The following is a 26,110-nucleotide window of genomic DNA, read 5'->3' as shown; positions in this document are numbered from 1 at the left end:
TACAAGCAATAAAGGGATTTATTTAGCATCATTATTATGATATGGTTTATAAGATCCATGTGCACCAGCATGAGTTGTTTTTTGTTTTTTTTATCAAAACCCAACATGAAAAATGGTCCTTTTAACAGTATACATATTATAAAAAACAATGACAAAACAAACGTTAAATTATTGGAACAACATTTTCCTTTGTGCTCATGACCATCGATGAGGTTTCATCTATATAGACCCACCCTGATTTTAAGGTTTTTCAGAAAGGCAGAGGTAAAATGAGTCTATCCTTTTAAATATGTGCAGTATGTACTCATTAATATTCATGAGCGCAAGGAAAAGCTGAGGCATATTCAGAATATTGCAACATTGCGAGCGCTTTACTACTACTAAATAATAACAAAGGGATCTGGGATAAGATGAAGAGAGACAGAATACACAAATGGAATTGCAGAGTGTGAGAACAAAATACTTTTAAAACAAAATTAGGCCATTAGCAAATGTTAAAAAAGAAAAAAGAAAAGAGAGGGACAAAAAAAAAACTCCATCACTCTGCTCTAGTTACAATACTGCAATACTCTGAATTCATTCCTGACAGACGGCACCATCTGAATTCAGTTGTTCCACCTCTGGTGGTGGTCCAGGAATCAAATCACACCTTAACTACTTCCCCACTGGCCCCAAAACGCTCCATCGGGTTTTCCAGCGACCAAGGTGACACAGGTATTGCAGCCAGCAGAGGGTGTACTGATCATTTCCTAAAACTGTTGAGCACCAAAGGAATATAGAGTAAGAGAGGTTATTGGTGTGACGGTGAAGTTCTCATTCTATTCAATCGTATTACATAAGAACTCACATTTTTGAGGAACTCCTCTGCAACTATGCGAGCCCTGGCGTTGACTGACAGTTTCATCTCACTGATTTCCTTATCGATCTCCTCCATAAAATTGATGACAAAGTCCACTAACTTATGCTTGTACATTTGTTCTGTGTGGAAGTTAGTAATGAGGAAACTGATGTCATATCCCTGACAAAAACAACAAAAAAAAGGTGTTACATGTTATATTAAATGTGAACATTTCACAACAGATCATTTTTGATGTGTGTTAGCAAGATGCTATTTTAGATAGCAAAACAATTAGCAAAAGGACAGCACTGTAAACAATCAGTGAAAAACGAGAAGCAAAATGACACATGCATGGCAAACACCAGGCTTTTTAACAATAGAAATAGTGTTAGCAAGTCTCTTCCTCACCTCCACAGCTTTTCTCCGCAGGATGAAGAAGTTCTCGGCTCTCATCATCATGAACCGCATGAACTTGTGACACAGGATCTTTTCGATCTCATCAGCCTTCAATGGACCAGTTGAGGTGCATCATCCAATCACAGACCATTAAAGATATAAACAACTCATCAGACTGGATTCTTAGCTTGTTATAATACATAGTATGCATAGCTCATATAATGGCCTACACCTGTGGTTTTCAACAACCATACAGAATAAGATATTTTTTGTTTTCTGGTGTAATTCTGACAAAACAGCTTTTTTTTTTTTTTTTACATAAATTGGAAGTATTGATACATTAATCAACCATGAATACATGTTGATTGTTTGTGCTTTTTAGTATTTTAATTTAGATTACAGTTAAATTATTTTCAAAATATCAATAATTGATTCACTTAAATCCTGTGGCCCCCATGGAAGTGTGCAACGGCCCCCTAGTGGGCCCCTGGTTGAGAACCACTGGCCTGCTGCATTCACTAGACTAAATGTGTTCATTTCAATAAGTCAGAGTGAAACCAACCTCCCTCGCTTGTCTCATCACCCACACCACAATACTTCTCTTTTTGTATTATTAGGTTTCATTTTCAGTATTCAATATATATATAAATATTTGAAGACTCAGATATCTCAGAAAGGACAGCAAGAATGAGTTGAGCAAAACAGCAAAAGTACTCACCTGTTTGACAGCAATGCTGACTCGCACAGAGTTGATGGAACCTTCTATCAGAACCTTCTCTTTTTCATTCCTACTGATCACAACAGGCTGAAGCAAAAGCTCTTTACTGCTCCTGGTGAGATGATTAGACAAAAATGGTAAAGCATACACACATGTGCTGTATACTGCAAACGTATGCTCTTTCAAACTATATATAACCTAATGGCTCATTTCCCACTATAAGATGAGGTCATGTAGGCCACTCACCTATATGAACCATGCAACTTTTATACATAAATAAAGCACATATGCAAACAACAGTCACATGCACTTACCGGACTTCAACCTCAGGTTTGTTGTGTCTTTCAACCACCTGTGAGGAGAAGTTTTCCAGACAGACAGCTGCCTGCAGTGTAGCACGCACCGCATTCAGGTACGGACGCAGAGTCGCCGTCTGACAAAACAAATCAAACTAAATCAGTACTCAGGAGGATGATGAACCATGTCTGCAACCTTACAGCAAGCAAGCACATCATAAATGGCTCACAACTTCTACTCTAATTGTTCCACACACACGCCTGGACCTGCAGGGGAATTCTTGGGATACTGTCCTCCTCCACAAGCCCTCTGAAGAAAAACAAAACTATGCTCTACACATTACTAAAAGACTCAGTCAACCTGCAAATACCATGAATCTCTTCATAGACTGCCTGAAGCCTGTCACTTCCTGAACTTAAATGCAAGTCATAGAGGAAGTGCATTCCCTGCTGCATGAAAAATTTGACATTTTTAAAACACTGAAAGAGTTCACTGCATGGAACTAGACACTGAAACAGAGTTGTCTGTACGCATAATTAATATTTCTCTAAGGCAAGTTAATATAGTTATGTAGCAAATGTTGTAATACTAAATAACTGCGATGCGCACCTATATTACACGTACTTGTCACATTTTGACAAGAGGCAAAGAACACAGGAGTAAACAGCAAACAGATCGATAGATGTGCACTTGTACACGCGTTTATACAAAAATTTAACAATACTGAAGAATAGCAGAACAAGAAAACACTGATATATTTGATAATAAAGGGCTGCATACGAATGATTTCCTCGCCATTAATATTACGAAAAGAGATCAATTTGAGGTGGCTTGCCCATGATACACAAACCCTAGATTACAAAGCGCTGGCAATGTTAAAACATACTAAATGTGAAACGTCAAAACACTAACGTTATCAGTCTAACGTTACCCAGGACTGGGGAATATGGGTGGAGATGTTAGCTAGTGATTTAGCACTAACGTTACGTGCCTTCATGTCAATGCAGAAACATACACCAGCAATCAGGCGTTTGAGACACGACGATGTTATTATTAATTTAATAAAAAAATGCTATATATACAAAATAAAATGTGTCTTTTTTTCGAAGTACTAAAAGGAAATCTTACCATTTCTGTGTACCCGTTGGAGAAGACGGAAGTGCTACAAACACCGGGCGACTTCCGCGAATAACGCCACTCATCGGAAGATACCAACTTTTCACTAAATAGGGGTGACTGACTCATCGTCAGTGACGAGTATACTAACGGTGCTAATACTTTAAGTGCTTCATTAGCTGGCATTACTCATGATGCATTATTGGTTTGACATTGAGATGCATTACTTAAAATCGCTGTAGTTTACAGTGATGCGAAATAGATCACTTGTTGTTGAAACTCAAATTTCTCATTCAGTTCCACACAAATTAACAATAATAAGTAACATGCTTACTTGTAGACATATTAAATAGACTTCCTTTTACGGTTTATGCTTATACAGGTGCTGGTCATATAATTAGAATATCATCAAAAAGTTGATTTATTTCAAGAATTCTTGAAATATCTCACTTTGCATAATGAGTCTATAGTTTCACCTGTAGACTCATTATGCAAAGTGAGATTTTTCAAGCCTTTATTTGTTATAATTTTGATGATTATGGCTTAAAGCTTATGAAACCCACAAAATCACAGAAATTTAGAGTATTACATGAAATCACACAGTAATTACACAGTAATACCATGGTCATTGACCCAGGTTTTGGTTCTTTTGGCAGTGTGGGCAGGTGCAAATCCTGCTGGAAAATGAAGGAAGCATGAAGTGCTCTGAAAATGTCCTGGTAGACGGCTGCGTTGACTCTGGATTTTATAAAGCACAGTGGACCAAAGTCCTCTTTTCTGATGAGAGCAAATTTTGCATCTCATTTGGAAATCAAGGTCCCAGAGTCTGGAGGAAGAGAGGAGAGGCACAGAATCCACGTTGCCTGAAGTCCAGTGTAAAGTTTCCACAGTCAGTGATGGTTTGGGGTGCCATGTCATCTGCTGGTGTTGGTCCACTGTGTTTTCTGAGGTCCAAGGTCAACGCAGCCGTCTACCAGGAAGTTTTAGAGCACTTCATGCTTCCTGCTGCTAACCAACTTTATGGAGATGCAGATTTCATTTTCCAACAGGACTTGGCACCTGCACACAGTGCCAAAGTGACCAGTACCTGGTTTAAGGACCATGGTATCCCTTTTCTTAATTGGCCAGCAAACTCGCCTGACCTTAACCCTAGAAAATCTATGGGGTATTGTGAAGAGGAAGATGTGAAACGCCAGACGCAGAAGAGCTGAAGGCCTATCAGAGCAACCTGGGCTCTCATAACACCTGAGCAGTGCCACAAACTGATAGACTCCATGCCACGCCGGATTTTCATTAGTTGTCAGTTATAATCATCAAAAATAAAAGAAATAAACATTTGAAATATCAGTCTGTGTAATGAATGAATATAATAAACAAGTTTCAGTTTTTGAATGGAATTACTGAATTAAATTAACTTTTTCATGATATTCTAATTATATGATTATATGTATATATATTTTACATTTTATTTTAAAGGCGCCTTTCTCTGCACTCAAGGACACCGTACAGAGATACATAACACATTTAAAAACAGCAAAAAATAAAGAATAAAACAACATTAAAAACAACAGAAAGAGGCAGGGCAAATGACATCAAGTAAAATCGGCAATTTTAAACAGATGTGTTTTGAGTTACAATTTGAAATGGGAGAATGAATCAATGTTTCTGAGTCGCCGGTAGTGAGTTCCAGAGACGGGGGCGGACCCACACAGACCACAGGGTGAGCGCCCCCTGCTGGCCTTACTGACACCTCTTCCAGCAGCAACCTGGATTTCCCAGGAGTCACCCATCAGGTACTAACCAGGCTCAGCCCTGCTTAGCTTCAGTGGGCTACAGGGTGATATGGCTGCTGGTATAGGATTCAAGGATGGCCTTGAATGTTAACAGAAGGACTTTGAATTGTATACAGAATTTGAACGGGAGCCAGTGAAGCTGTCGGAGAACAGGAGTGATGTGGTGAATGGAGGGGGTTCGAGTGATGATATCTGGACCATTTGAAGTTTATGAAGGGATTTGTGAGGGAGGCCGAAAAGGAGAGAATTGCAGTAGTCCGAATGTGAAGTGACAAGACTGTGGACAAGGATGGCGGCAGTGTGGGGAGGCGATTAATGTTTCATAGATGGAACTAGGCAGACCGGGTAATGTTATTGATGTGGGGCTGAAAAGATAATGTGCTGTCAAGGATGACCCCCAGACTCTTAAACTGGGGGAGGGTGAAAGGCTATATATATATAGGAAGCTCTGCCCAGGGTTAGTGCAGTGGCAGCACTAAAAACTTTTTTATCTGTACAGTATTCTTTTATCTTCATTGCATTACCCCACTAATAATTTTGGATCATATTCTTCATGAGGGTAAAATATATATATACAATTACATTTTATAACTTTTTCCTTTTTATAAAATATTTTGCCCTGATTGTTTCAATTTAGTTTGTATTGCCACTCTTTATACTGTTGACAGCAAAACTGCTCATGGTAATAAAATAAAATTGAATCATTAATCTAATCTTCGTGTCTGTTTAAGACATCGCCATTTTCCATGCATCAAGAAGGTTGAATGTTGAAGTAATTTGTATTTTAAAAACAGAGGTTTATTTGGATATATTTGCTTTACAGTCCAGAAACAATGCATATGCAGAGCAAATAAAAAACAAACAGAAACACTGTTCTAATGCTAACTTATATTTACAACGCGTTAGGCCTATATCCTGTTTAGTAGGCTACATCAGACAAAAGCATGACGTCTCAAATAAACTAAAGTGGGTGTGTCTCTAAGAAGAAGTTTCTAGAAAAACTGCATCAAACCCCAAAATAGCTACAGTCAGCATCCCTAAAATCAACAACAGCGATATTTTCAAACAATATAGTCCAATGGATCATTTAAAAAACACCTCTTGCCAAGAAGATATAGCCAACAAAAATATAATTATCCAATTCCAGAGAAAGTTTATTTTGTTTTCTTTGCCTTGGTTGCCTTCTTCGCCGCAACTTTTGGCTTTTTTGCAGCTGCTTTCTTCGGTTTGGCAGTCACCTTCTTAACACCAGTCTTCTTCGTCGTCTTCTTTTTAACTGTGCTTTTTTGGGCGCTCTTCTTTGCACTCACTTTCTTGGTCACGGCTTTTTTGGACGCAGACTTGACAGGCTTTTCCGTCTTTTTGGTCGCCTTGGCGGCACTTTTCTTTGGCTTTTTCTCGAATTTCTTTTTATTGAGCTTGAATGAGCCGTTGGCCCCCAGTCCCTTGACCTGCACGAGCGTGTCGTTGAGCAGGAGCGCGCGGATGGAATAGCGCAGATACATGCGACCGTTCTGCTGATCAAACCAGCTCACTTTCTTCGCTTCATTGTATATCTTGAAAAGCGATGAACCGTTTTTCTCGCCCAGGGTTCGGATCGCATCAGTGACGAGCTGGCTGTACTTTCCGGGCCCCTTACTCTTCTTTTTCTTCTTTTTAGCTGGAGAAGCACTTACGACAGGCTTTGCCTTATTTCCCGATGCCTTCTTTGTTTTGGTTGCTGCTGGAGTAATGTTAGGGACTTGGGCGGGTGCTGATTCATCGACCTCAGTAGACATGATCAAACTTAATGCGAAAATGTGTTGTTGTTGTTGTTTTTTCCGAGAACGCGAGAATATCAGCTCAGAGACGCGAGCATCAACTCAGAGTTTTGACTCATCAGATTTATCTGCGATACGCGGACGTGATTGAAAACAACAACACATTCGGCCGAGGCGCATGTAGAGTTGTGTTTTCTTCCACGACTTTGGGAGCTATTATCTTGTTAATTTGACATACATTATGATTTTAAATGACTCATGATGGAAGTGTAAAAGCTGCTCTTTCCGCGAGTGTTTAAAATGTACCAAATAAAAGCGAGACGTTGGCGCAAGAAAGCAAAGAAAAGATCTTGCCCACATGCCTTGCGATTTGGGGTAGGGGCACCTACTTTGCGAACGAAAACCTTTTTATGCATATGCAGTCAGCTCGTACATTAAACTTGCTATGATCATTTAGAAAGTAAAGATTCTAGAATGATACTACACAGTCCGCCATTACAAAATGACTTCTAGATACAAGCAGTTTAAATTACCTCAACTAACACATTAAACGCCCTCGCGTGGCTGTGTATTGGCAAACTTTTTCTTTGCTATTCTCTTTCCTGGTGACTTTACACTGTATTATTCTGTGCCTATTTGTGAAACTGGATTTTTGCACAAATAAAGACATGAAACGTAGTGTAGCCTATATGCTGTTTTATGCAAGTTTACCATACTTAATGTTTTCAATTGTTGATAAAATCAAAGGTTTTGCTAGAATTTTAATGTATCTAACTTCTCGTAACTAGAGCAACTAGGCTAAAATGTAAAGCTTTCTATGCATTTTGACAATCTGGACAAAGCTTGGTACATTTAGTCTACAGGCTAGGGTATGGGCCATATTGTTTCAATCAATCTAAAAAAAGATTTTTCTGAATGTTCCAGCCCCTAGTTTGGTATGAGTTTGTCTTTTACTAACTTCAGGGGTTTCCACAGTGGACAGTTAGTCCTTCTAGACAAAGGTTTGGTTAATATAAACAAAATCAAAGGAATATCTTTAGAATTATTATTACATCTATAAATGGAAGCTTATCTTGGATCTTATAAACAAAATTGGATATGATACATTTTATTTTCAGTAAGAAAAAATATGCAACCAATATTTAATCATTCTGGTAAATCCACATCAGTGTGTTCTAGGTTATAGGCCCATGTATTCAGCTTCTTTGTTTAAACTACCTGCATAACTGTTCAAATGTCTTTAGATATCTTAGTAAATATATATATATATAAAAATTTCTCAACTCCTAAATTAACTTGTGTTCAATTGTTTTAGAAAGGTGTGTAATTTTTGTTGTGTAGGACAGAAATGGATAAACTTTTCTCTAAATTAACTAATAAAACTATTAATTTATAATAACTACTTACTAATCAAGGTAAAAATGTATCAACATGTATGAACAAGTATGCATCCTTTGTGGCCAACATATCAATTTGTGGGAGTTCATTATTCTGCAACACCAGTTTATTAAAAACAAAACAAAAGAAAAATACTTTCAATATTTTCCAAATCATTGGAAATCTCCTCTACATGCTGTCATCTCATACATTCAGCACTAGATGGCAGATATCTACTGATAATGGTTTGTGTTGTGATTGTATACAAGATGTTGACATCTTCCGAACTTTTGTATCACAGATAATAACATCAGGCCACAGACCTCTAAACTTCCTTACAAATTAACTCATGTCTTACCTTGCTGCACTGCACCCCATTGAATTACACTTTGATGAGAAATCCCCCATCATAGTGATTTTTCACCTCTTCATTACCCACCCCAAAGAGTTGAACAAAAGCCATGCATTGACTGCAATATGTTAGCACATTACAGTTACACAATTGCTATAGCCACTTCCTGTTGCATATATGCTCCTCTCAAAAAAATAGGTCTAGCACCTTCCCCTTGCAGACAGAGAAAGGTTAAAGGTCAACATGTAGAGGATTGCAGAGGTCATCCTATTCAAAAGAGTTTTGTCCTTCTCTGCCCACATATGTGTGTGTGTGTGTGTGTGTGTATATATATATATTAGTGTGCAGCTGTCTGTCTTTTTTGAATAAGAGGAATTCCAAGTTTTTATGACCCTTAACAAACTCAGTAAACTTTACACACACTCCAAACAGGACACACAATGTGAAGAGGCCGAGTTAAAACCTGATGAGGATGTTTATCTGTCTTTTTGAACGTGATTGTGTGATTATTTGTTGATTCAAGATGGATTTGATGCATGGGAAAATTCATACGATAAGTCAGACGGTGAGTGTTTTGTAAAACGGATAGGTAAGAGTGTGTGTTTGTGTTTTAGGGGGTGGGTTTACTGGTGCATGTCAGACAGCAAAGAAGAGCCTCAGTTATCTAGGAATCTGAGCCAAAAGAGCCTCACAAACAGAAGGGAGCGTGCAGGAGAGAAAGAGGGAGGGATAGAGGAGAGAAGATCAAATAAAAGAGAAAAACAGGAAAGAGACTCTGAGGAGCACATACTGAGAAAGAAAGACAATGTGTAGGACTTGATAGTCTGCAGATGATACTCCTTATGACTTCAGATCTGAAGAGAGAAGAAAAGTCAGTGACACGGGAGAGCATTGCTAGGGAAAATCCCATTGAAATTAAGAGAGAAACTCTTAAAAAGAGAGGGAACAGGTGCATACTATCTCTTTGGACTCCTGTGACGGCATGAGCAGCATGTATGTGCGTGTTGAGATCCTGTTTTTGCTGGGAGCGTACATGATGTGTGTATGTGTGCTGTGTCAGAGGGACATCCTGGTGGCCGGACCCCCCAACAGCAAATGTGAGGGAAGCTGCAGTGCAACAGCATCACCCCCTAAAATACATCACCCTCACCCTCAGGACGCACGACTCAGAAAGACTCCAGAGACCCGCAAAAACACACAGGTAAGCATTACCTAATACCTATAAGTAAACATGATCTCCGGTGAGAGATTGGAGAGCGCATTATTATATTTTTGGTAACACTTTACAGGGTCTCATTAAGTAACATTGGTTAATGCATTAGCTAAAATGAACTACCAATGAGCATTATATTTTTACAGAATGTATTAATCTTATAATAAAAATGCAGTTTTTATTGTTATTTCATGTTAGTTCACAGTGCATTAACTAATATTATACAACTTTCGATTTTAAAAATGTACTAGTAAATGTTGAATTAATATTAACCATTGTCAAATGCAGTGGAAGTATTGTATTGCATTCATTGTGAGTTCATGTTAACAAATTAACTAATGATAACAAATTAAACTGATGTAAACTGTTTCTTATATTTAATATATAAAAAAAAATTTTTTCTAATATTTATTCACATTTGCTGTTTTTATGTAAACAAATTATATAATAAAAAAACAAGGTTTGTCAGTGTGTTGTGGGGTTAATATAGTATATATATACTAGGATATGTAATCCATTTCTTTTCAGTAATCGCCCAAAATACTTTGGATTTAAGACAGCTATATAAATAAGTTGATAAATTATGAAGCATTACCACATCTAATAATAATTTCACGTCTTGGAGTCCCCAGAATATTAAAACATTTTAATTATATACCCAAAAGGGGAAAAAATGCATCTGTGTCACTTTGGTCAATGTCAGAAAATATTTAATGAATTACAAAACAAGCATGAATTAACATTAAGTACTCTATTATCTATGTTGACATTGACACTTACAGATAAAGTGTTAGCATATGGAGACTTCATTAACAATGTTAAATATTATTATTATTTTTATGAGATTACTTGTTTTTAATTGTCTGTGTGTGTGTGTGTGTGTGTGTGTGTATGCCCTGCAGGTGTCTGATACATCTGAACGTCTCATCCAGCTGCAGCGCTGTATGCTACAACATGAATCAGTGGCTGTGAGTCAAGGAGATGGGTCTGATTCACTAGTAGCCTTTCTGGCTCTTATGGCAGCAGTGCTGACCGAATGTGACCTCCACTGCCATAGTCAGAGACTCAGACAGATGGCCACCAGACTTGGTTATTATATTCCACAACATATGCCCCTCACATCCCCCTAAACACATACAGTTCCTCCTTAAATGATAGGACTTGCTTAAATAAAGCACATTAATGTGTGCTTTCAATATGTTTTATGAACTATAACAACTCTCTCTTTTTTCATTATTTATTGATTCTTTCATTCATGGAGTTCTCTCAATTAAGTTAACACCCAATTTACACTTAGCAAACAGAGGTGTTCTTAGGAATGTAAGAAAACTGACCCTTGACAGCCTCTATTTGACCCTCTCACAACCTTTCTCTAACCTTTGTATAACCCCACAAACTCTAACCATCCTAAAATAGTCAACAAGCAAATTATCAATTAAATAATAATATATTCTTTAAATACTTTAAAACATGTACTGTATCAGATCTTTTTTTTTTTTTTTAGTTTATGATCTTATTTAATTATGTAAATCATATTGCTTTGCATTTGATCGTTAAAGGAAATTACAAAGGGAGTTTTAAATCTTACATTTATTTTTATGAAATTGAATGTCCTACAGCGGAATTGGAAAAAATAACGTCAGGCATAATCATCATAATTGTGTTTTATGCTAGAATTTATTTTATTATTAATATTTTTGTCTAAGGGACACTCTCTCTCTCTCTCTCTCTCTCTCTCTCTCTCTCTCTCTCTCTCTCTTTCTCGATCACAGAAAGTGTAGTGGGCAAAAATGGGGAAAAAGATTTGCTGCTGTTGCTGAAAAGTATCACACATTCTAAACCTAATGGCCTCAAACCAAGGACTCCTACAGGTGAGCTATACACAGACAGACACAGAACAAACACCCTATGTTGTCCAGCATACTACTAGAACATTTATTGCACAAATGTTGACCGATGTTTTGTTTGGGTCTGTATGGCAGTGCCTCCCTCTGCAGGGCTTTACCCTCAAGACTGTCATGAGATCTACCAATTAGGAATTAAAGAGAACGGGATCTACACCATACAGCCAGATCCAAAGCGACCAGCATTAGAGGTACAAACATTAAAGTCTGCAGAAACCCAATATATCACATTGCATCTATTCCACTTCCACTTATATATTTTGAAATCTAATTCATGTCCAGTGTGAAGTAAAGGGATAGTTCACCCAAAAAGAAAAATTCACTATTATACGAAAAACATTGGACAGCATCCAAGTGTTCATTTGTAAAGTGTAATACTTTTGAGGGGCAGCAATACATGTGTGATTTATTTTTCATTTGTCTTTTCCAGGCTGTGTGTGACATGGTTTCAGCTGGTGGGGGATGGACAGTGTTCCAGCGGCGGTTTGATGGACAAATTGACTTTAACCGAACCTGGCAGGAGTACCGTGACGGATTTGGCTCCCCGCAGACAGAGCACTGGTTAGGGAATGCAGTTCTGTCCGTGATAACCGCAAGTGGGCATCACACGCTCCGCATCACTCTCCAAGACTGGCACGAACAGACACGTCATGCTAACTACAACACCTTTAAAGTGGCAGGAGAAAACCAGAGGTATGCACATTGCACACACAGACATATCTGAAATCTAGTGTCAAAAGCTGATGACAAAACATTTGTATCAAAAAGATGGAAATCAATTCAATTTCTTATAATGATGCATTTGTGATATTCTCTCCATTAGGTTCCGCCTAACTGCTCGAGATTACCATGGCGATGCTGGCAATGCATTCAGTTACAGCAAACAGTACAATCACGATGGCAGAGCTTTCAGTACATATGACCAGGATCATGACCGCTACACTGCTGGTAACTGTGCCCGCTACTATGGTGCAGGATGGTGGTTTGACTCCTGTTTGGCCGCTAACCTCAATGGACGCTACTACCACGGGCGTTACAGCGGCATCACGGATGGCATCTACTGGGGCACCTGGTATATCCTGACTGACTATCCCACGGGGGAAAGATACTCATTTAAGAGTGTTGAAATGAAAATGAGACCAAGGCGGAGCTAAGAATTTCTCTTTTTTAAATGAGATGTTGACATGTAATTCATACATGTGTATTTCCTTTCAATAAACAATTCCTTTCAAATATTTCCTTTCCTTTGTAATTATATAACCTGGAGCTGTCAATACATTGAACTTGAGATATTTAGATATACGAACACATTTATTTTAAAATAAATGTCAAATTTTAAGCTGTCTCCTTTTCTCAGTGTATATTATCAATTTAATTTGAATTAAAGCAATTAAAGCATGGTCTGTATTAAAAGTTGGCACGAAATGAATGTTATTGATCTTATTGTGTGCTTATTTAGTCTGCTTAAATCCCACCTCCTTTTTTTACAATCAACTGCAAGCTTGCATTCAGCCGATCTGCCTTCATCAAATCAACAACCGATGGACCCTACCGGTTTTTCCCCATTTTGATTAAAAAAATATCTGTTGCTACTTCCCTTTTATTGTGACTTTAACTTAAGGCTCTCTGGAATATGTTCCTCCAAATTATTCTGTTGTCAAATACCCTTTTCTTTTCAGTAACACTTAATTTCGATAGTCTACTTTATACATTCTACTATAAGTAACTTTGCAACTACATGTCAAATACCAGTCATTAGAGCATTAGTAGACTGTCTGCTTAATAAAAACACTTTATTTTGATGCCCCCCAACAGACATTCTACTAACCCTGGTCTAGGAGTCAACTAACATAATGAGAGTTGGCTGATAGTGCAGTTGCTAATTAATGAGAGTTAGTTGACATGTAGTTGCAAAGTTATAGCTGGTAGGATGTCTAAAGTGGACTATCAAAATGATGTGTAACCTAAATTGTCCATTGTCCCAGTCAACAGTTTCCTACTGCTCAAGTTTCATGCCAACACCTGTCAGAGTTTATTTTGCGATAATGACCGGCTTACCGTATATTATCTTTATAGCTAAAATCATTCACAATGCAGAGAGGTCAAAGTTCAAAGGGTTTAAGGTGACCCTTGTGATTGCTGCACTTACAATTAAATCAAATCTTAAATTATGCACAGCAATGTTTCCACTTATCAACTGAAATTAGTGCAAGCTGCAAACCAGCATAAATGGGTATCAAATGGCCGTGTTTTATATGCACAGCTCAATTCTACCAGTAAACGTTTTCTGTTCAGTCTCCAGATGAACGACTGCCATACCAAAACTATCCTGCCACTGACACGTTCAAAGCCATAAATCCTTATTACATATTTGACTAAAAGGGATAACAGTAAAGTGTGGACGCTTTGGGTTTGGGGGCAAAACAAATGTACAGGGTTTCTTGTAAGCCACTGCGGTCAGAGTGTTGAGAGTGTGATGGCATCATAGGTTACAAAATGTAGACAAATAAACTCACATGCACATGGCATTAACAAGACAGCCGAAATAACAGAAAGTGTGTGTGCTACAGAGGGCGAACAGGGGGAATCTGTTGAATCTGCCTCTTTTAGCCGTATTCACAAAGAGATGCCAGTCTGTTCAACACGCTCTCAGTATCTATTAATACCCTTTTGCCTATGATCTGCTGACTACCAACCAGATATGATATTTCACATACACTTACTAACATACACATTCAAACACACAAAGTCATGCTGTAGTTGTAGTACATTGCAGTTTTAAAGACTACTTTCTATGGAAGCCCATTTAGCCACATTAGGGGGGAAAAAATCATGCTTTTGTATATCATTATTATGAGATAAAAATAAATTCTGACAGTCATAATTTCAATATTATTGTCATAATTTTGACTTTTTATATCACAATTCTAACTTAGTAAGCCATGTCATGATTGTTAATGCCATAATACATGTCATGATTGACATTAAATTAATTACTGACAGAGTATTGAATTATGATTGATTGACTGATGAATTACTGTCGTAATTATGACTATTTATGTCATAATTATGACTTTGCAACTCATAATTTAAACTTTTAATCTCATAAATATGACTTAGTATGTCATAGTTTCAACTTACCGGTACTTTTCATGTCATAGTTATGATTTACCAAAGCATGATTATTTTCTCGTGTGGCGGAAATGGGTAGTTTTCATCCATTAAGTGGCAGTTTTGTCAGGCCTGTGTCTACTAGAAGACAGAGAACATGGGACCTCGGAAAATCATTTTGCACAGGGGTTTGAGGATAGTTTCACTCTCAAGGGTCAGTCTTTATCATACAAACTAGAAATACAGCTTTATATTTACATTTCAAGTGTGTAAGGACCACGAGGATTTGATGTTCACCTAAAATATCACAAGCGAATGGCATTGGTACAGGCCTCTCATTTGTGGATGTTCGGCCCATCATCTGTCACCTTGTTTGTTTGGCTTGTAAATGAACCAGTCGGCTCAAAATAGGAACAAACAAACATAGTTACTGTCAATGAAGGCTTCTCTGCTTTTCTCGTTTTCACCTTTAAGATCACTATGGTGAAGCAGAAGCCAGATCGGCTGTTACCACAGTATCCTGGCTGAGTGCCTGGCTGGTATGACAAGAAGATAAAAGGAGTGATGGAGAGAGAGATAAAGGGAGAGGGAGAGGGGGAACTGACAGTCTGCAGGCACCCAGTCCGGAAACCCAAAGCGGGCAACAGTTACCCAGCACATCCCCTTAAAGCTGAAAACACTCATGCACGCATACACTTAATCTCTTACCACACATTTTTGTATTCTGCACATAGTGGAGAAAATGTTGTGTGCATTTGTCCCCAAGGAGCTTTCAATATCTAGATATTTGTTTCAGAAGCAGACCTTGCAAAAGCTGAAAAGCTACTTAATATGATGCAATCTTTGATATATACAATTTTGAATATCTAAATAAGATAATATATATCTATAATTGTAATTATTCATGATAATCAGGCAGGTAAATAAAACAAATAGGGCCTGAAGTAGTTGCTAAGCATCTTCTCTTAGACTTAGTGCAAAGTGGCATTATTATAAATGCAGAGAATGGCCAGAAGATGGCAGCTTTGAGTTAAAAATGACCCAAATCTGACCACCAGCACTTTTTATTTGATTGAAGCATGGTAAAGGCTGATTCATAATAGAAGTCCATTATGGCTTAACATAATAACGATTGGGGAACAACCATTGAGTTTCACCCAATTCACATTATTCACTCTGTCTCCTCTGTCCTCTCCACCAATAAGCTGGTGTGGGGTGGAAGTTCTGGCCGCCGCATCATCCAGGTGGATGCTGCACATTGGTAATGTTTGAGGAGATCCCCTCTTCCATATGTAAAGCGTCTCGAGTACCTAGAAAAGCGCTATATAAATGTAACCAATTATTATGTATAAAAATATAGCCCAAGATTTGAGTTGCTCTCTAAAATACCTCTTTTGTTTAGCTTTCTTTCATATTAATTATGTTTCTTATGTCCTACTTTAAAATGGCACTATGTTAACAGATAGCAGTTACTTTGCTTATGATCTTGCGAACTGTCAATTTTAAATCTTTAGAAATCAGTGAGACACATTCTCTGTTTAAACAGTATACACATTCAATAAAATGTCCGAATAAAGTTGCAAAGTGACATCACTTTTGAAATATCTTAGAATGCAATGCTCATGAACACATGATTTGAACAGGAACTCAATGCTAGGACTTCTTAACCATTAATAAAAAGATGCTTAAATTTAGCTTTGGCTAAGTCACCTTCAATGGGCCTTCAGGAAGAACTGCTACTTTGCTGGCGTCCCAAGATACACACCATCTTTAAACAATTTCACACAGGAATACATACTTAGATTTGTAAGATGTAAGTATGCTAATTTAAAATGTGTCCTGACTGAAATCTGAAGCATCAGCACAGTTATGTGTGATGTTGCTCTGGTAATTGTCTGCACAATGTGTGTGTGTGACATGAAATTAATTGGTTGCATTGGGAGTGGCTGCACTTAACGAATGTAACACGTGAGCAAAAGCAAGTGTCCGTTACAGCACCTGTCCATCTGTCTGAAGAGGGATGTGCATGTGTATGACACACACATTGCGGTGCACCAGCGCTCCGTTTCATACCGGAATTCAGGCAGCAGCCCTGTATCCTGATGTGGTGAAAACCAGGCCTGCAAGGCATTCTGGGTATGGGAGGGGGAGAGGGTTATTCACACTACAACATCTTCACACACATTCACAAACAGGTGCACAAAATGTATACACACACTGGAAGTTTTTATGATTTCCAGAGAAAATGTATAAATCAGGACAACTGTATGCTTTCAGATATCAATAATTTAAAATCATGTCTAAAATAGTAAATGATTATAATAGAGGAATGTATTCATTTCATAATTAAAGCCATTAAACAGCTGTAATGTGATTATATATGCTTAACTGTGGTTTCATAAAAGACTGACAGTATATTTGGTGCCTCATGTAATCAATATCTAATCTAACATCCAATCTAATAGCAATAATATTTATTTACAGACCAAAAAAGTATGAACAATACAAGTGTGATTTGTGTAAAATATCAAATTATCTCAGTGAAAGTAAAAGGATGATAGAGAAATAACTGTTAATGTGCATATATTGGTATTTTAATATTCCCTTCTGATAAAAGGAAAATATGATTGGCAGGTTGTTACTGCAGTAGGCTGTTAATACTGCCTTCCTTATTCTCTTTTGCGGAGGAAATGAAAAGGCAATTAAGGGATCATGGGCTACATTGTTGAGCTCACTCTGTCAAGCAGAGAGAAAGAGAGAGCGAGAGCGAGCGAGAGAGAGTGAGAGAGAGAGAGAGAGAGAGAGAGAGAGAGAGGGAGGCAGAAAGAATGAGAGAGTTCTGGTTCAAATGTTTATCCTTCTCAGATAAAAAGTTACAAAAGCTGTCACTGGGATGGTACCCTTTTAAAAAGGTTCTAACATCAAGTCAAGTCACCTTTATTTATTAGCGCTTCATACAATACAGATTGTTTCAAAGCAGCTTTACAGTGATAAACAGGCATTTCGGTGTTGATTCAGTTCCATTGTAAAGAAAATCAATTATTAAATTAGTTAAATTCATTATTAAATTAGGTAAATTCATTTATAAAGCAGTTCTGCAAACAATTATGGCATCGTCCAGCTCAGTTCAGTTCTCTACAACAGCGCCAGTAAAGTCAGATCATTGTTGAATATTAATAATATGTAAACTTTTGGTACCAATTTTGAGCTACTAATATCCACTCTTAATGTACAAAGGTGTACCTTTTGAAAGAGTACCGCCCCAGCTTTTGTACCCTTTTTTCTGAGTGTACAGGTTTTAGGTTTTATGAAATCTTAAGTGTTGTTTCAACTCAAGAGCCTATACTCTGATGATGCCATTTCTTCAAAGGAACACAACCAAAGATTGCACATTGGTCATCCTTCTTTTGACTATGAGTTGACTATATAATAATGTACTGGAAATCATCACTTTTATTAAATGCTGCTTTTTATTCCATTCACAGGCCATTTGATTACTTTAAAAAGCAGGAGAGAAAGGATTGTTGTACAAAATCACAACAAACCAGGTTGTAAATTGGAATTTATGTGAACATTTTTGTCACTTTTTCATCACGCTGAAAATGTACAGAACGAAATTATATATATATATATATATATATTTATATTTTTTATTTTATATATTAATTTAATGTCTGCTTTTAAAATTGTATGTGTGATGTTGATGAACGTTAGAAAACAGAACTTATAATAGTAGCTACTTATAGGTTTTCTTGTTGAATGTATGTTTAAACCTTGAAAATGACGATGTGAAGGCATGTCATCTATTTATATCTCTATCTCCCTCTGTCTCATTTACCCTGCCTGACTCCCTCTCACTTTCTCTCTCTCTCATCAAAGTGATGGAGAGATCTTATGAGAGTCAGGGTAGGTGGTCAGCGGTTTCGTGTTGTCATTGACCGCGCACGAGACGTATCTGCCGAGACAGACAATACGCGCGCGCTGGCCAGAAACTTATTCCCTGAATAATTAAAGCTAAGGAGAAGTCGACAGAGGACGTTGCATTGCTTCGTAGAAGAAGAAGAAAACACTGCACCTACTCACTACTCACGCGCAAAGTATTTTTCAGGTGCTATCTTCTGTTTCATATATCCGATTTTATTTTAATTTATTTTATTTTATAGGCCAAATGCATTGAATTTAATAGGAAAAACAATAGGCTACAATCTGGAGGCTATTATCTGATATATAATTTGTCTTTACTATATAGCCTAAATAATATAAATTAATAAAAATCCGTATAACTCGTTTTCTAAAGGTGTAACAAATAATAACACCCATTCGCATACGCTAACGGGTAAAATGTGGATTGACTTCTAGTGAATTATCCCCGCAGAGGATAAAAGAGACGCGTGTTTAAATTGAAGTTTCAGGTGTCAAGCTGGAAAAAGGGCAAACTCTAATTGGCTAGAAAAGCATTTATGCTGGCGGGAGGAGTCCGCCCTTGGCCTCAGCCTCATATACAACTCTTTTGCACGTTGGTTTTCACTACTTCGCTAGTGTGACTACCTGTGGTGATCATCCCGAAGCTCATCACCGTAGGCACGAGTACCTTTGAGCTGTAGGCGCGTGTCATGGAGTTGGAGTGGTCGAGATAATAAGGTCCGATATTCTTCTTGGACTATTTTTTTCTTCAACCTCAGCTTTTCTCCCACCGAGCAGTATTTGTTTAAACGTTTTCTAAAGAGCTACATCAGTTCATGCCAACACAGATGACGTAATAAGCCGTGGCATTTGTGTGGTATTTGCACGCGCGAGATCTCTATCTTTGAGGGCATCGCTCCGCGCGCATCTCTTTGAAAGCACATCGCTGCCAGTGACTCTAACCGCTCAAGTCACACGACAGACACGCGAACTCCAGTCCTGACTTAATATTTGATTGTATCATTTACATTTTTTTTTTTTTTTTGCCATATGTACTAAATCATTTAGGCTTATATTTAAGATATCCAAGAAATCAACACTTGGGAAAAACACGCTGGATAAACTTGGAATAACTTTTTTAACGCACAGGAGCATTTGCATCCGTGTCCTACGGGAAAGCACCATTAGACTACATGATGGAGCTCCCCTCGGAACCCCGGTGGATGATGCACGCTCATCATTCAGCTTTAATGGGTACCCCAGATTCAGTGTCTCCGCACTCTGGTTTAGGACATCATTGTTCGGGATATATGGAGCAAAGTGCCCCATTATTACCACCAGACGAGGTAGATGTATTTCTCAGTCATTTAGACTCTCAAGGAAACCCCTATTACCACACACACGGGTCCCACTCTCATACTCGTGCACGAATGTCTTACAGTCAAACGCATGGTGAGTAGGCCTGGAACTCTCTTGCCATTTTTTGCTTGTTTAGCTTCTAATGTTTTTGGCACTATTTTGAGTTTGAATGAATACTTTTCACTTGCTCACTTTTTTTCTAAAACTGTCGGTCACTTTTATTGGGTCACAAGGCACTGATTGTATTGCCAAACCATTTCCACCATAATCTGTCTCTCGAAGATTCATCTGCGAGAGAATTGTCATATTTCAATAGTAAAATTATTAATGCTATTATTATTAAATAATGTTATGATTGTGCAATTTTGCCATGTGATATTTATTTTAATGAACAGAAGTTTGAGAATTGTACGTTATAGCTTGTTAGTTTGACGAATCTTTAAATTAATTTAGCTAAGGTTATATGCAGTTAATACGCATAACACATTAATTGTGTTAAAGGCTATATCTTATGCACATTTTATGCCTACAAATAAATTATTTAATATATTATTATTTTATTATAATATCACTATTTAATATATGTTTTACAATTAGCTATTATACGCTATTTGATAGGCTCCCTGTGTTTAAAATTTGAACTTAAAATAGCGAATGCGTTTTGAATAATGGCAAATTTTTGTTTCGCGGAAGTTAAAAAAACATCTAACATCGAGGACAATGAATTCTTAAGTTTCCAAATATTTTGATATTACTTAACTTCAATTGGTACAATAATATTTTCGCGTCTCCACGGAGATATCTCACCTCCCACAATAGTTATAGCCTAATTTGTCAATCACTTTTGATAGGTGGGATTTAAAACATTTAGGAGTTTCCTCATTTGTGTAGCTAATCATGCAGGCTGGTGTAATACAACACGGCACTTTTTTTATAGCTTTAAAGTGTGGTTAAACGTGGAGAAAAGTTCCAATTGAATTGACTTTAGCAATGCACGTGTATACAATTGTTCTTTTTAATGTCTTTTCCCTCCCTTTTTTTCTTTTGGAAGCACGGCTTACTGGTGGCTCAATGTGTCGACCTCACCTGATCCCCACCCAAGGTCTTTCATTACTGGACAGCAGTAAATCGACTTTCTCGGCGGCCCAGCACCACAGCACATGGGCCGTCAGTCACCTGGGCAAAGCGGTTTTACATTCAGGCGCCGAAAACTCAAACGGCCTATTCACGAGCACCGGTACACCTGCCCCAGGTTCAGTGCAGTGCCTGTCAATGACGCAACACTGCAGCCCTCAGCTCTACTGCCTACCCCCTACACCACCCAAAGATGCGTCCCCTGACCCTGCGTGTGCTGCTGTGAGGGACGCTGGGAAGTACCATCTCCATCTTGTCGACGGGATGAAGATGGAGTGCTCCAGTCCAATCCGTAGCAATCTCGCGCAAACTACAACTCATTTACCTTCATATTCCGATTACGCTTTAGCTGGAGCGCACGAGTACCCCGGCGGCGTGTTTCACTCCAGAAGCCTCCTCGGCAGCAGCGCGAGCCTCATGACGTCAAAATGCAAAAGCAAAACCCGCGCTTTCTCAGGTAAGTTCAAAGTTCAAACAGTGGAACAACTTGTAACTGGTGGTTAATTGTCTAGCTTTAAACACTTCTGTTGCCGGTAAATGAACCAGACTTATTGAGTTCGTGTAACAATATAAGCCTACCGAATTAGGCTAGGCTACTTATAAGTATTTTATGGAACAGGTAAATAGGCTACCAATTGGCATTGCAATACGTAGCATGGACACTGTAATGTCTTGCCATAATTGGAACTTTGTACACACACACACACATATATATATATAAACACATTTAAGTGTCCATATACACAACCAATTTTAATATTAGTTTTATTTCTGCTTAATTGTCTCAGTAATAATTAATTAGACTAAAAACATAATTTGCCCTATTAGTATTTTTTTTATATAATGGCATAAAAATGTATAATAATTTAAGTTGTTTTGCTAAATGGTCACAAATGTAGCCTACTGTATTTAGGCCTATAGGGCCATCAAATGTTTAAGCCTTACATGCAAGTACACACGTCTAATTCGACTATATAGCTGTAATGTAAAAAGTTATAATTAATTTAATTTATCCAACCAATGCATTAAATAAGTAAGTTGTTTTACCTTGAATACTGTTGCTTCCTGTTGCATGCTATTCATTTGATCCCCACTAAATGGCGGCACTTATCGGTACACCTGATCGGGAGAACCAATTACTTTTTTTTAGAAAAAAAGTTTGAATTACTGTAAAACAAATATCAAACTAAGTATCAGCCTATCTCTATGTGTAATAAATACAGTCAGCATGAATAAGTTGTTTACATTTTTTATATTTCCTCTCTCCTCATTTTTTGCATCTCTGTGCTATAATGTGTGCCGGAAGGGCGTGAATGTGTGAATTGTGGAGCTACATCAACTCCTCTGTGGCGGAGGGATGGAACAGGTCATTATCTGTGTAACGCATGTGGACTCTATCACAAGATGAACGGCCAGAACCGACCACTCATCAGACCCAAGCGCAGACTGGTTAGTGCTGCACACATACATACACACCTTTACATAAACACATGTTCAAACATGACTTAGGCATTGCTAGTGCATTGCTCTATTGTTTGAGCTATAGGATTGTTCTGACAAACCCCTTTATATTTTGCTAATGCAGATGTGCATATATAATGTTAAAATGTTAATGAAAAAAAAAATTGTTCATGTATGTACTACTAATTTGTAGTGCACTACAGGGAAAACTGTCATATGTTTCTGAGTAGTGTTTCACTTTCGATCATATTTTTCCCATGTAATGTATGATGTCAAGTCAGAAATGTGCACATACAATGAAGAGAGAAAAAGAGTGAAAGGCCTGTGTGTGAGAGTGTGTAATGGACTATTGAGTTTCCATGGCCTTACTGACAGGTTTAAATATCAAATAATAAATTAGAATTCATTAAGAAGTGTAAACTTGACCAGAAATCAAATAGTTCTTGTATTCCTGGCAAGCCTATCATCTTACCTTAATTCCTTGTTATAAATTCCTGTCCACCAAATATATTTTTATGGTGAGCAAATAAGTGAACACAGTTTACAATTTCAAATTCATGAAAGCCCAGTGCAATGGTTATGCACAACGCAGCTGCAAAACTGCCGTCACTGACAATGAGGGGAAATGTAATAAATCAGCTCAAAAGTGACTGCGTCTACATATTTTGTGTGACCCTCCATTCAGAGCGTATTAGCTGTAAATTAGGCTGACTAGCTTCAGTGTGTGATGAGTGCTTCTGCACCAGCTACAGGTCGTATATTAGAATAGCGCCTGCTGAGACAGCTCGGTCCATTTGTTTCCTTGGCAGGATGTCTGCCCGGTACCGATAACTTTGTGAGACCCAAAAACGCTTCCTTTTGCGGTTGTTTTCTTTCTGTATTTTCTTTTGGCATGTTGAGAATCTACTATACCTGTATAGTTGTGAATTTATGGTATTTGAGGACGTACTTCTGTTTAACATGTGAGTTTGAGAGTTAGAGTAAATATTCTTACCAAGCCAGCATCATGTTTCTTAATTCAGTTTCAATTACAAAACTTATTTTATCATTATTTTATTTCTCCAATGTCTAAACATTTATTTAAAAAGTTTTTGTAGTATTTAAAGTTTTTCTTGTCTATAAAAAAAAAGAAAAAGGAAAAAAAGAAAAAAAGAAGCAATGCACATGTCTGTTCTCTTACTTTATAACACAAATCTGCAGTTTGCTAAAATGGCTCATAGAGTCCTGAGAAAAGAATACTGTAAAGATAGACCAATACGTGTTTTTCTTTTGTCAGTTGTGCCAGTAACAAAGTTGTCACATTAAGGTCGTAAGAGAAAGTTTTCTGTGTATCTGTGGGCCAGCCTATGTACAAGGAACTGGACAGAACAGAACAGCCTTCTGCTATCAGGTCTACATTTTCTGACATTCCACACAGCAATCTTCACATTATTGCTATAGGGTCTAACTACGGATCCATTTAGTCTTTCAGTACGTTTTTAATGCTTATAATGTGTAATAACACTCTGCAAAGGAGAAAAATATGAACTTATTAAATCATTTTAATTATTTTTTATATATTTTAAAATTATGATATATTTCATTTTTATTATTTTTGTCAAGCTTAAATCAAATGTAATGTTATAATATTATAATAAGCCCCTAAAAGGGACATGGTGATGACATGGGAGGAAAAACAATATTTAAATGCTTTTGCTTTCTCTGGCAAAAGTTTAATTCTCAAGCTTTACATTTAGTCATTGATCAATTTCTTCTCATCAACCATCATAACCACATTCATTTTATGTGCTTTTTTATGTTTCAGTCAGCATCTAGACGAGCAGGCACCTGTTGTGCCAACTGCCAGACTGGGACCACCACACTTTGGAGACGTAATGCCAATGGAGAACCCGTCTGTAATGCCTGCGGCCTGTACTACAAACTACACAATGTGAGTAAATGTGTATCTGTCTAGCTTAACTCTAGCACTTTGTATAGACAGAAAACTTACAATAAAGCTTGACTTGAAGAGGTTAACATCCATTGTTTGCATTAAAAATTATCTAGTTTGCACCTAAAGTGGACTCTTTTTAATGTTAAATATGCTGGTAGTCTATCATCCTACTATTTAAAAAAAAATGTATAGTGTAATTATTGTATAAATGTTGTAATAGAGTGGTGCAATACTAATTCACCACTGGTTCCCTCGAGATTTTCCTATAGGGTTTTATAATAGGGGGGTTTCAATTTATAAGTAAAATAAGGTCTGTGGTGAACATAACTTCATATGACGACACTTGGACGTTTTGTTCTACAATAACCACTCACACCTCAGACATTCTTATTAGAAACATACGTATAAAAATATAAAAATTCACGTTTTCAATATGGGTGTGTGTAATTTACATTTTAGAGCAAAACGTTCAAGTGTCGCCAAGTTATGTTTACCACAGACCTTATTTTACTCATTAATTAAAAATCCTTATAAAACCTCATTGAAAAATCTTTAGTGAACCAGTGGTGAATTAATATTCCGGGTTTTGACATCATCCCTGCACCACTTTTACTATTGTATACATTTATAGTGTGTATATCTATGTTTGTGCGTTCAGGTGAACCGTCCACTAACTATGAAGAAAGATGGGATTCAGACACGCAATAGGAAAATGTCAGGCAAACCAAAGAAGAGGAGAGGAGAGCAGCAATTTCAATTTCAGCAATTTGACAGTTGTGTGCATGACAAACAATCCACCTTCAGCCACATGGCCAACATGCCCCACCCCTTCAATATGACTCCTCCCATTCAATTACGTCCTACATTCAGTCACAGCAGCTTAGTCACTGCTATAGGCTGACACACACTATTCTGCATTCTTAGTTTTAATGTTCAGGTCAAGGACATGTTCTTTATGCAAATAATACAATTCTATTCGGGCTTGATTTAAATAGTTGCACTTTATTTTGTGGATTTTTGACATTTATTTTAAGCCAACATAGAATCTGTTTGTAGAAGTGCACCAAGAGTTTAATTAATTAGCCAATTCTCATTAATAATAAATATCCCCTATTTATTCAAATATAATCACAAGTACAACTTTTAAGCCTGATTATGTCATCTATACCACTGCACTGTGTCTTATGTAACTGTGAAGAAGGAAGTAGTAATGATAATATAAATACAACATTTTCTAAACCATTTGTAATTACATAATTATTTCTTTAATTTATTTTTTCTTTGTTCTTATTTTCAAGCTTTATATATGAACTAGTATCAACACCAATAGCAAAAATTACACTTCATCTTTTCTGTACACATGCATTAACAGTAACCCTCAGAACACACACTTTTTTTAATGTGTACTTATTTTAAAATTTTAGTTAATAAAAGATTTAAACACA

At 37.3% G+C, this 26,110-nt stretch overlaps 4 protein-coding genes across 9 annotated transcripts; 2 read left to right on the top strand and 2 right to left on the bottom strand.

Moving 5' to 3' along the window:
- On the bottom strand, nucleotides 1-21,716 carry arpc4 (actin related protein 2/3 complex, subunit 4). Of its 6 annotated transcripts, none has more exons than XM_079627868.1 (8): nucleotides 21,597-21,716; nucleotides 16,874-17,007; nucleotides 16,586-16,643; nucleotides 2,267-2,385; nucleotides 1,953-2,064; nucleotides 1,247-1,342; nucleotides 848-1,018; nucleotides 1-755 (listed from the first exon to the last, which is right to left on the bottom strand). In XM_079627868.1, the coding sequence occupies exons 1-8, from the start codon at nucleotides 21,600-21,602 to the stop codon at nucleotides 750-752; spliced, it is 702 nt and encodes a 233-aa protein (XP_079483994.1). In that variant the 5' UTR covers nucleotides 21,603-21,716; the 3' UTR covers nucleotides 1-749. The 6 variants fall into 6 exon arrangements, with proteins under 6 accessions (XP_079483994.1, XP_079483996.1, XP_079483993.1 ...); XM_079627870.1 differs by having other exon boundaries at nucleotides 16,949-17,007; nucleotides 21,597-21,691; XM_079627867.1 differs by lacking the exon at nucleotides 21,597-21,716 and adding an exon at nucleotides 21,515-21,538.
- Nucleotides 4,949-7,589, bottom strand: h1-10 (H1.10 linker histone). Its single transcript, XM_079627876.1, has one exon. The coding sequence runs from the start codon at nucleotides 6,934-6,936 to the stop codon at nucleotides 6,313-6,315; it is 624 nt and encodes a 207-aa protein (XP_079484002.1). The 5' UTR covers nucleotides 6,937-7,589; the 3' UTR covers nucleotides 4,949-6,312.
- LOC307006666 (fibroleukin) lies at nucleotides 9,425-13,197 on the top strand. The gene is made up of 6 exons (XM_079627862.1): nucleotides 9,425-9,848; nucleotides 10,763-10,949; nucleotides 11,633-11,731; nucleotides 11,843-11,955; nucleotides 12,195-12,457; nucleotides 12,588-13,197. The coding sequence occupies exons 1-6, from the start codon at nucleotides 9,630-9,632 to the stop codon at nucleotides 12,916-12,918; spliced, it is 1,212 nt and encodes a 403-aa protein (XP_079483988.1). The 5' UTR covers nucleotides 9,425-9,629; the 3' UTR covers nucleotides 12,919-13,197.
- gata2b (GATA binding protein 2b) lies at nucleotides 19,402-26,110 on the top strand. The gene is made up of 5 exons (XM_079627860.1): nucleotides 19,402-20,230; nucleotides 21,189-21,728; nucleotides 22,578-22,720; nucleotides 24,537-24,662; nucleotides 25,324-26,110. The coding sequence occupies exons 1-5, from the start codon at nucleotides 19,972-19,974 to the stop codon at nucleotides 25,564-25,566; spliced, it is 1,311 nt and encodes a 436-aa protein (XP_079483986.1). The 5' UTR covers nucleotides 19,402-19,971; the 3' UTR covers nucleotides 25,567-26,110.

Source organism: Phoxinus phoxinus, assembly GCF_949152265.1.
Source record: "Phoxinus phoxinus genome assembly, chromosome: 11".
NCBI classification, from domain to species: Eukaryota; Metazoa; Chordata; class Actinopteri; order Cypriniformes; family Leuciscidae; genus Phoxinus; species Phoxinus phoxinus.
The sequence above is the reverse complement of the archived record's forward strand: the minus strand, read 5'-3'. Positions and strand labels throughout refer to the sequence as shown.

What these genes read in the sequence shown, in the direction of transcription:
- h1-10 (XM_079627876.1), bottom strand. Translation starts at nt 6,936, where the DNA reads ATGTCTACTGAGGTCGATGAATCAGCACCCGCCCAAGTCCCTAACATT.
- LOC307006666 (XM_079627862.1), top strand. Translation starts at nt 9,630, where the DNA reads ATGAGCAGCATGTATGTGCGTGTTGAGATCCTGTTTTTGCTGGGAGCG. An exon ending in CAAAGCGACCAGCATTAGAG is followed by an intron (nt 11,956 to 12,194) that starts GTACAAACATTA and finishes TGTCTTTTCCAG; the next exon opens with GCTGTGTGTGACATGGTTTC. An exon ending in GTGGCAGGAGAAAACCAGAG is followed by an intron (nt 12,458 to 12,587) that starts GTATGCACATTG and finishes TCTCTCCATTAG; the next exon opens with GTTCCGCCTAACTGCTCGAG.
- gata2b (XM_079627860.1), top strand. Translation starts at nt 19,972, where the DNA reads ATGATGGAGCTCCCCTCGGAACCCCGGTGGATGATGCACGCTCATCAT. An exon ending in CAAAACCCGCGCTTTCTCAG is followed by an intron (nt 21,729 to 22,577) that starts GTAAGTTCAAAG and finishes GTGTGCCGGAAG; the next exon opens with GGCGTGAATGTGTGAATTGT. An exon ending in TCAGACCCAAGCGCAGACTG is followed by an intron (nt 22,721 to 24,536) that starts GTTAGTGCTGCA and finishes TTTATGTTTCAG; the next exon opens with TCAGCATCTAGACGAGCAGG.
- arpc4 (XM_079627867.1), bottom strand. An exon ending in TTCCTGAAGGCCCATTGAAG is followed by an intron (nt 2,386 to 16,585) that starts GTGACTTAGCCA and finishes TTGTTTTGTCAG; the next exon opens with ACGGCGACTCTGCGTCCGTA. An exon ending in TGCGGAGAAAAGCTGTGGAG is followed by an intron (nt 1,019 to 1,246) that starts GTGAGGAAGAGA and finishes TGTTTTTGTCAG; the next exon opens with GGATATGACATCAGTTTCCT.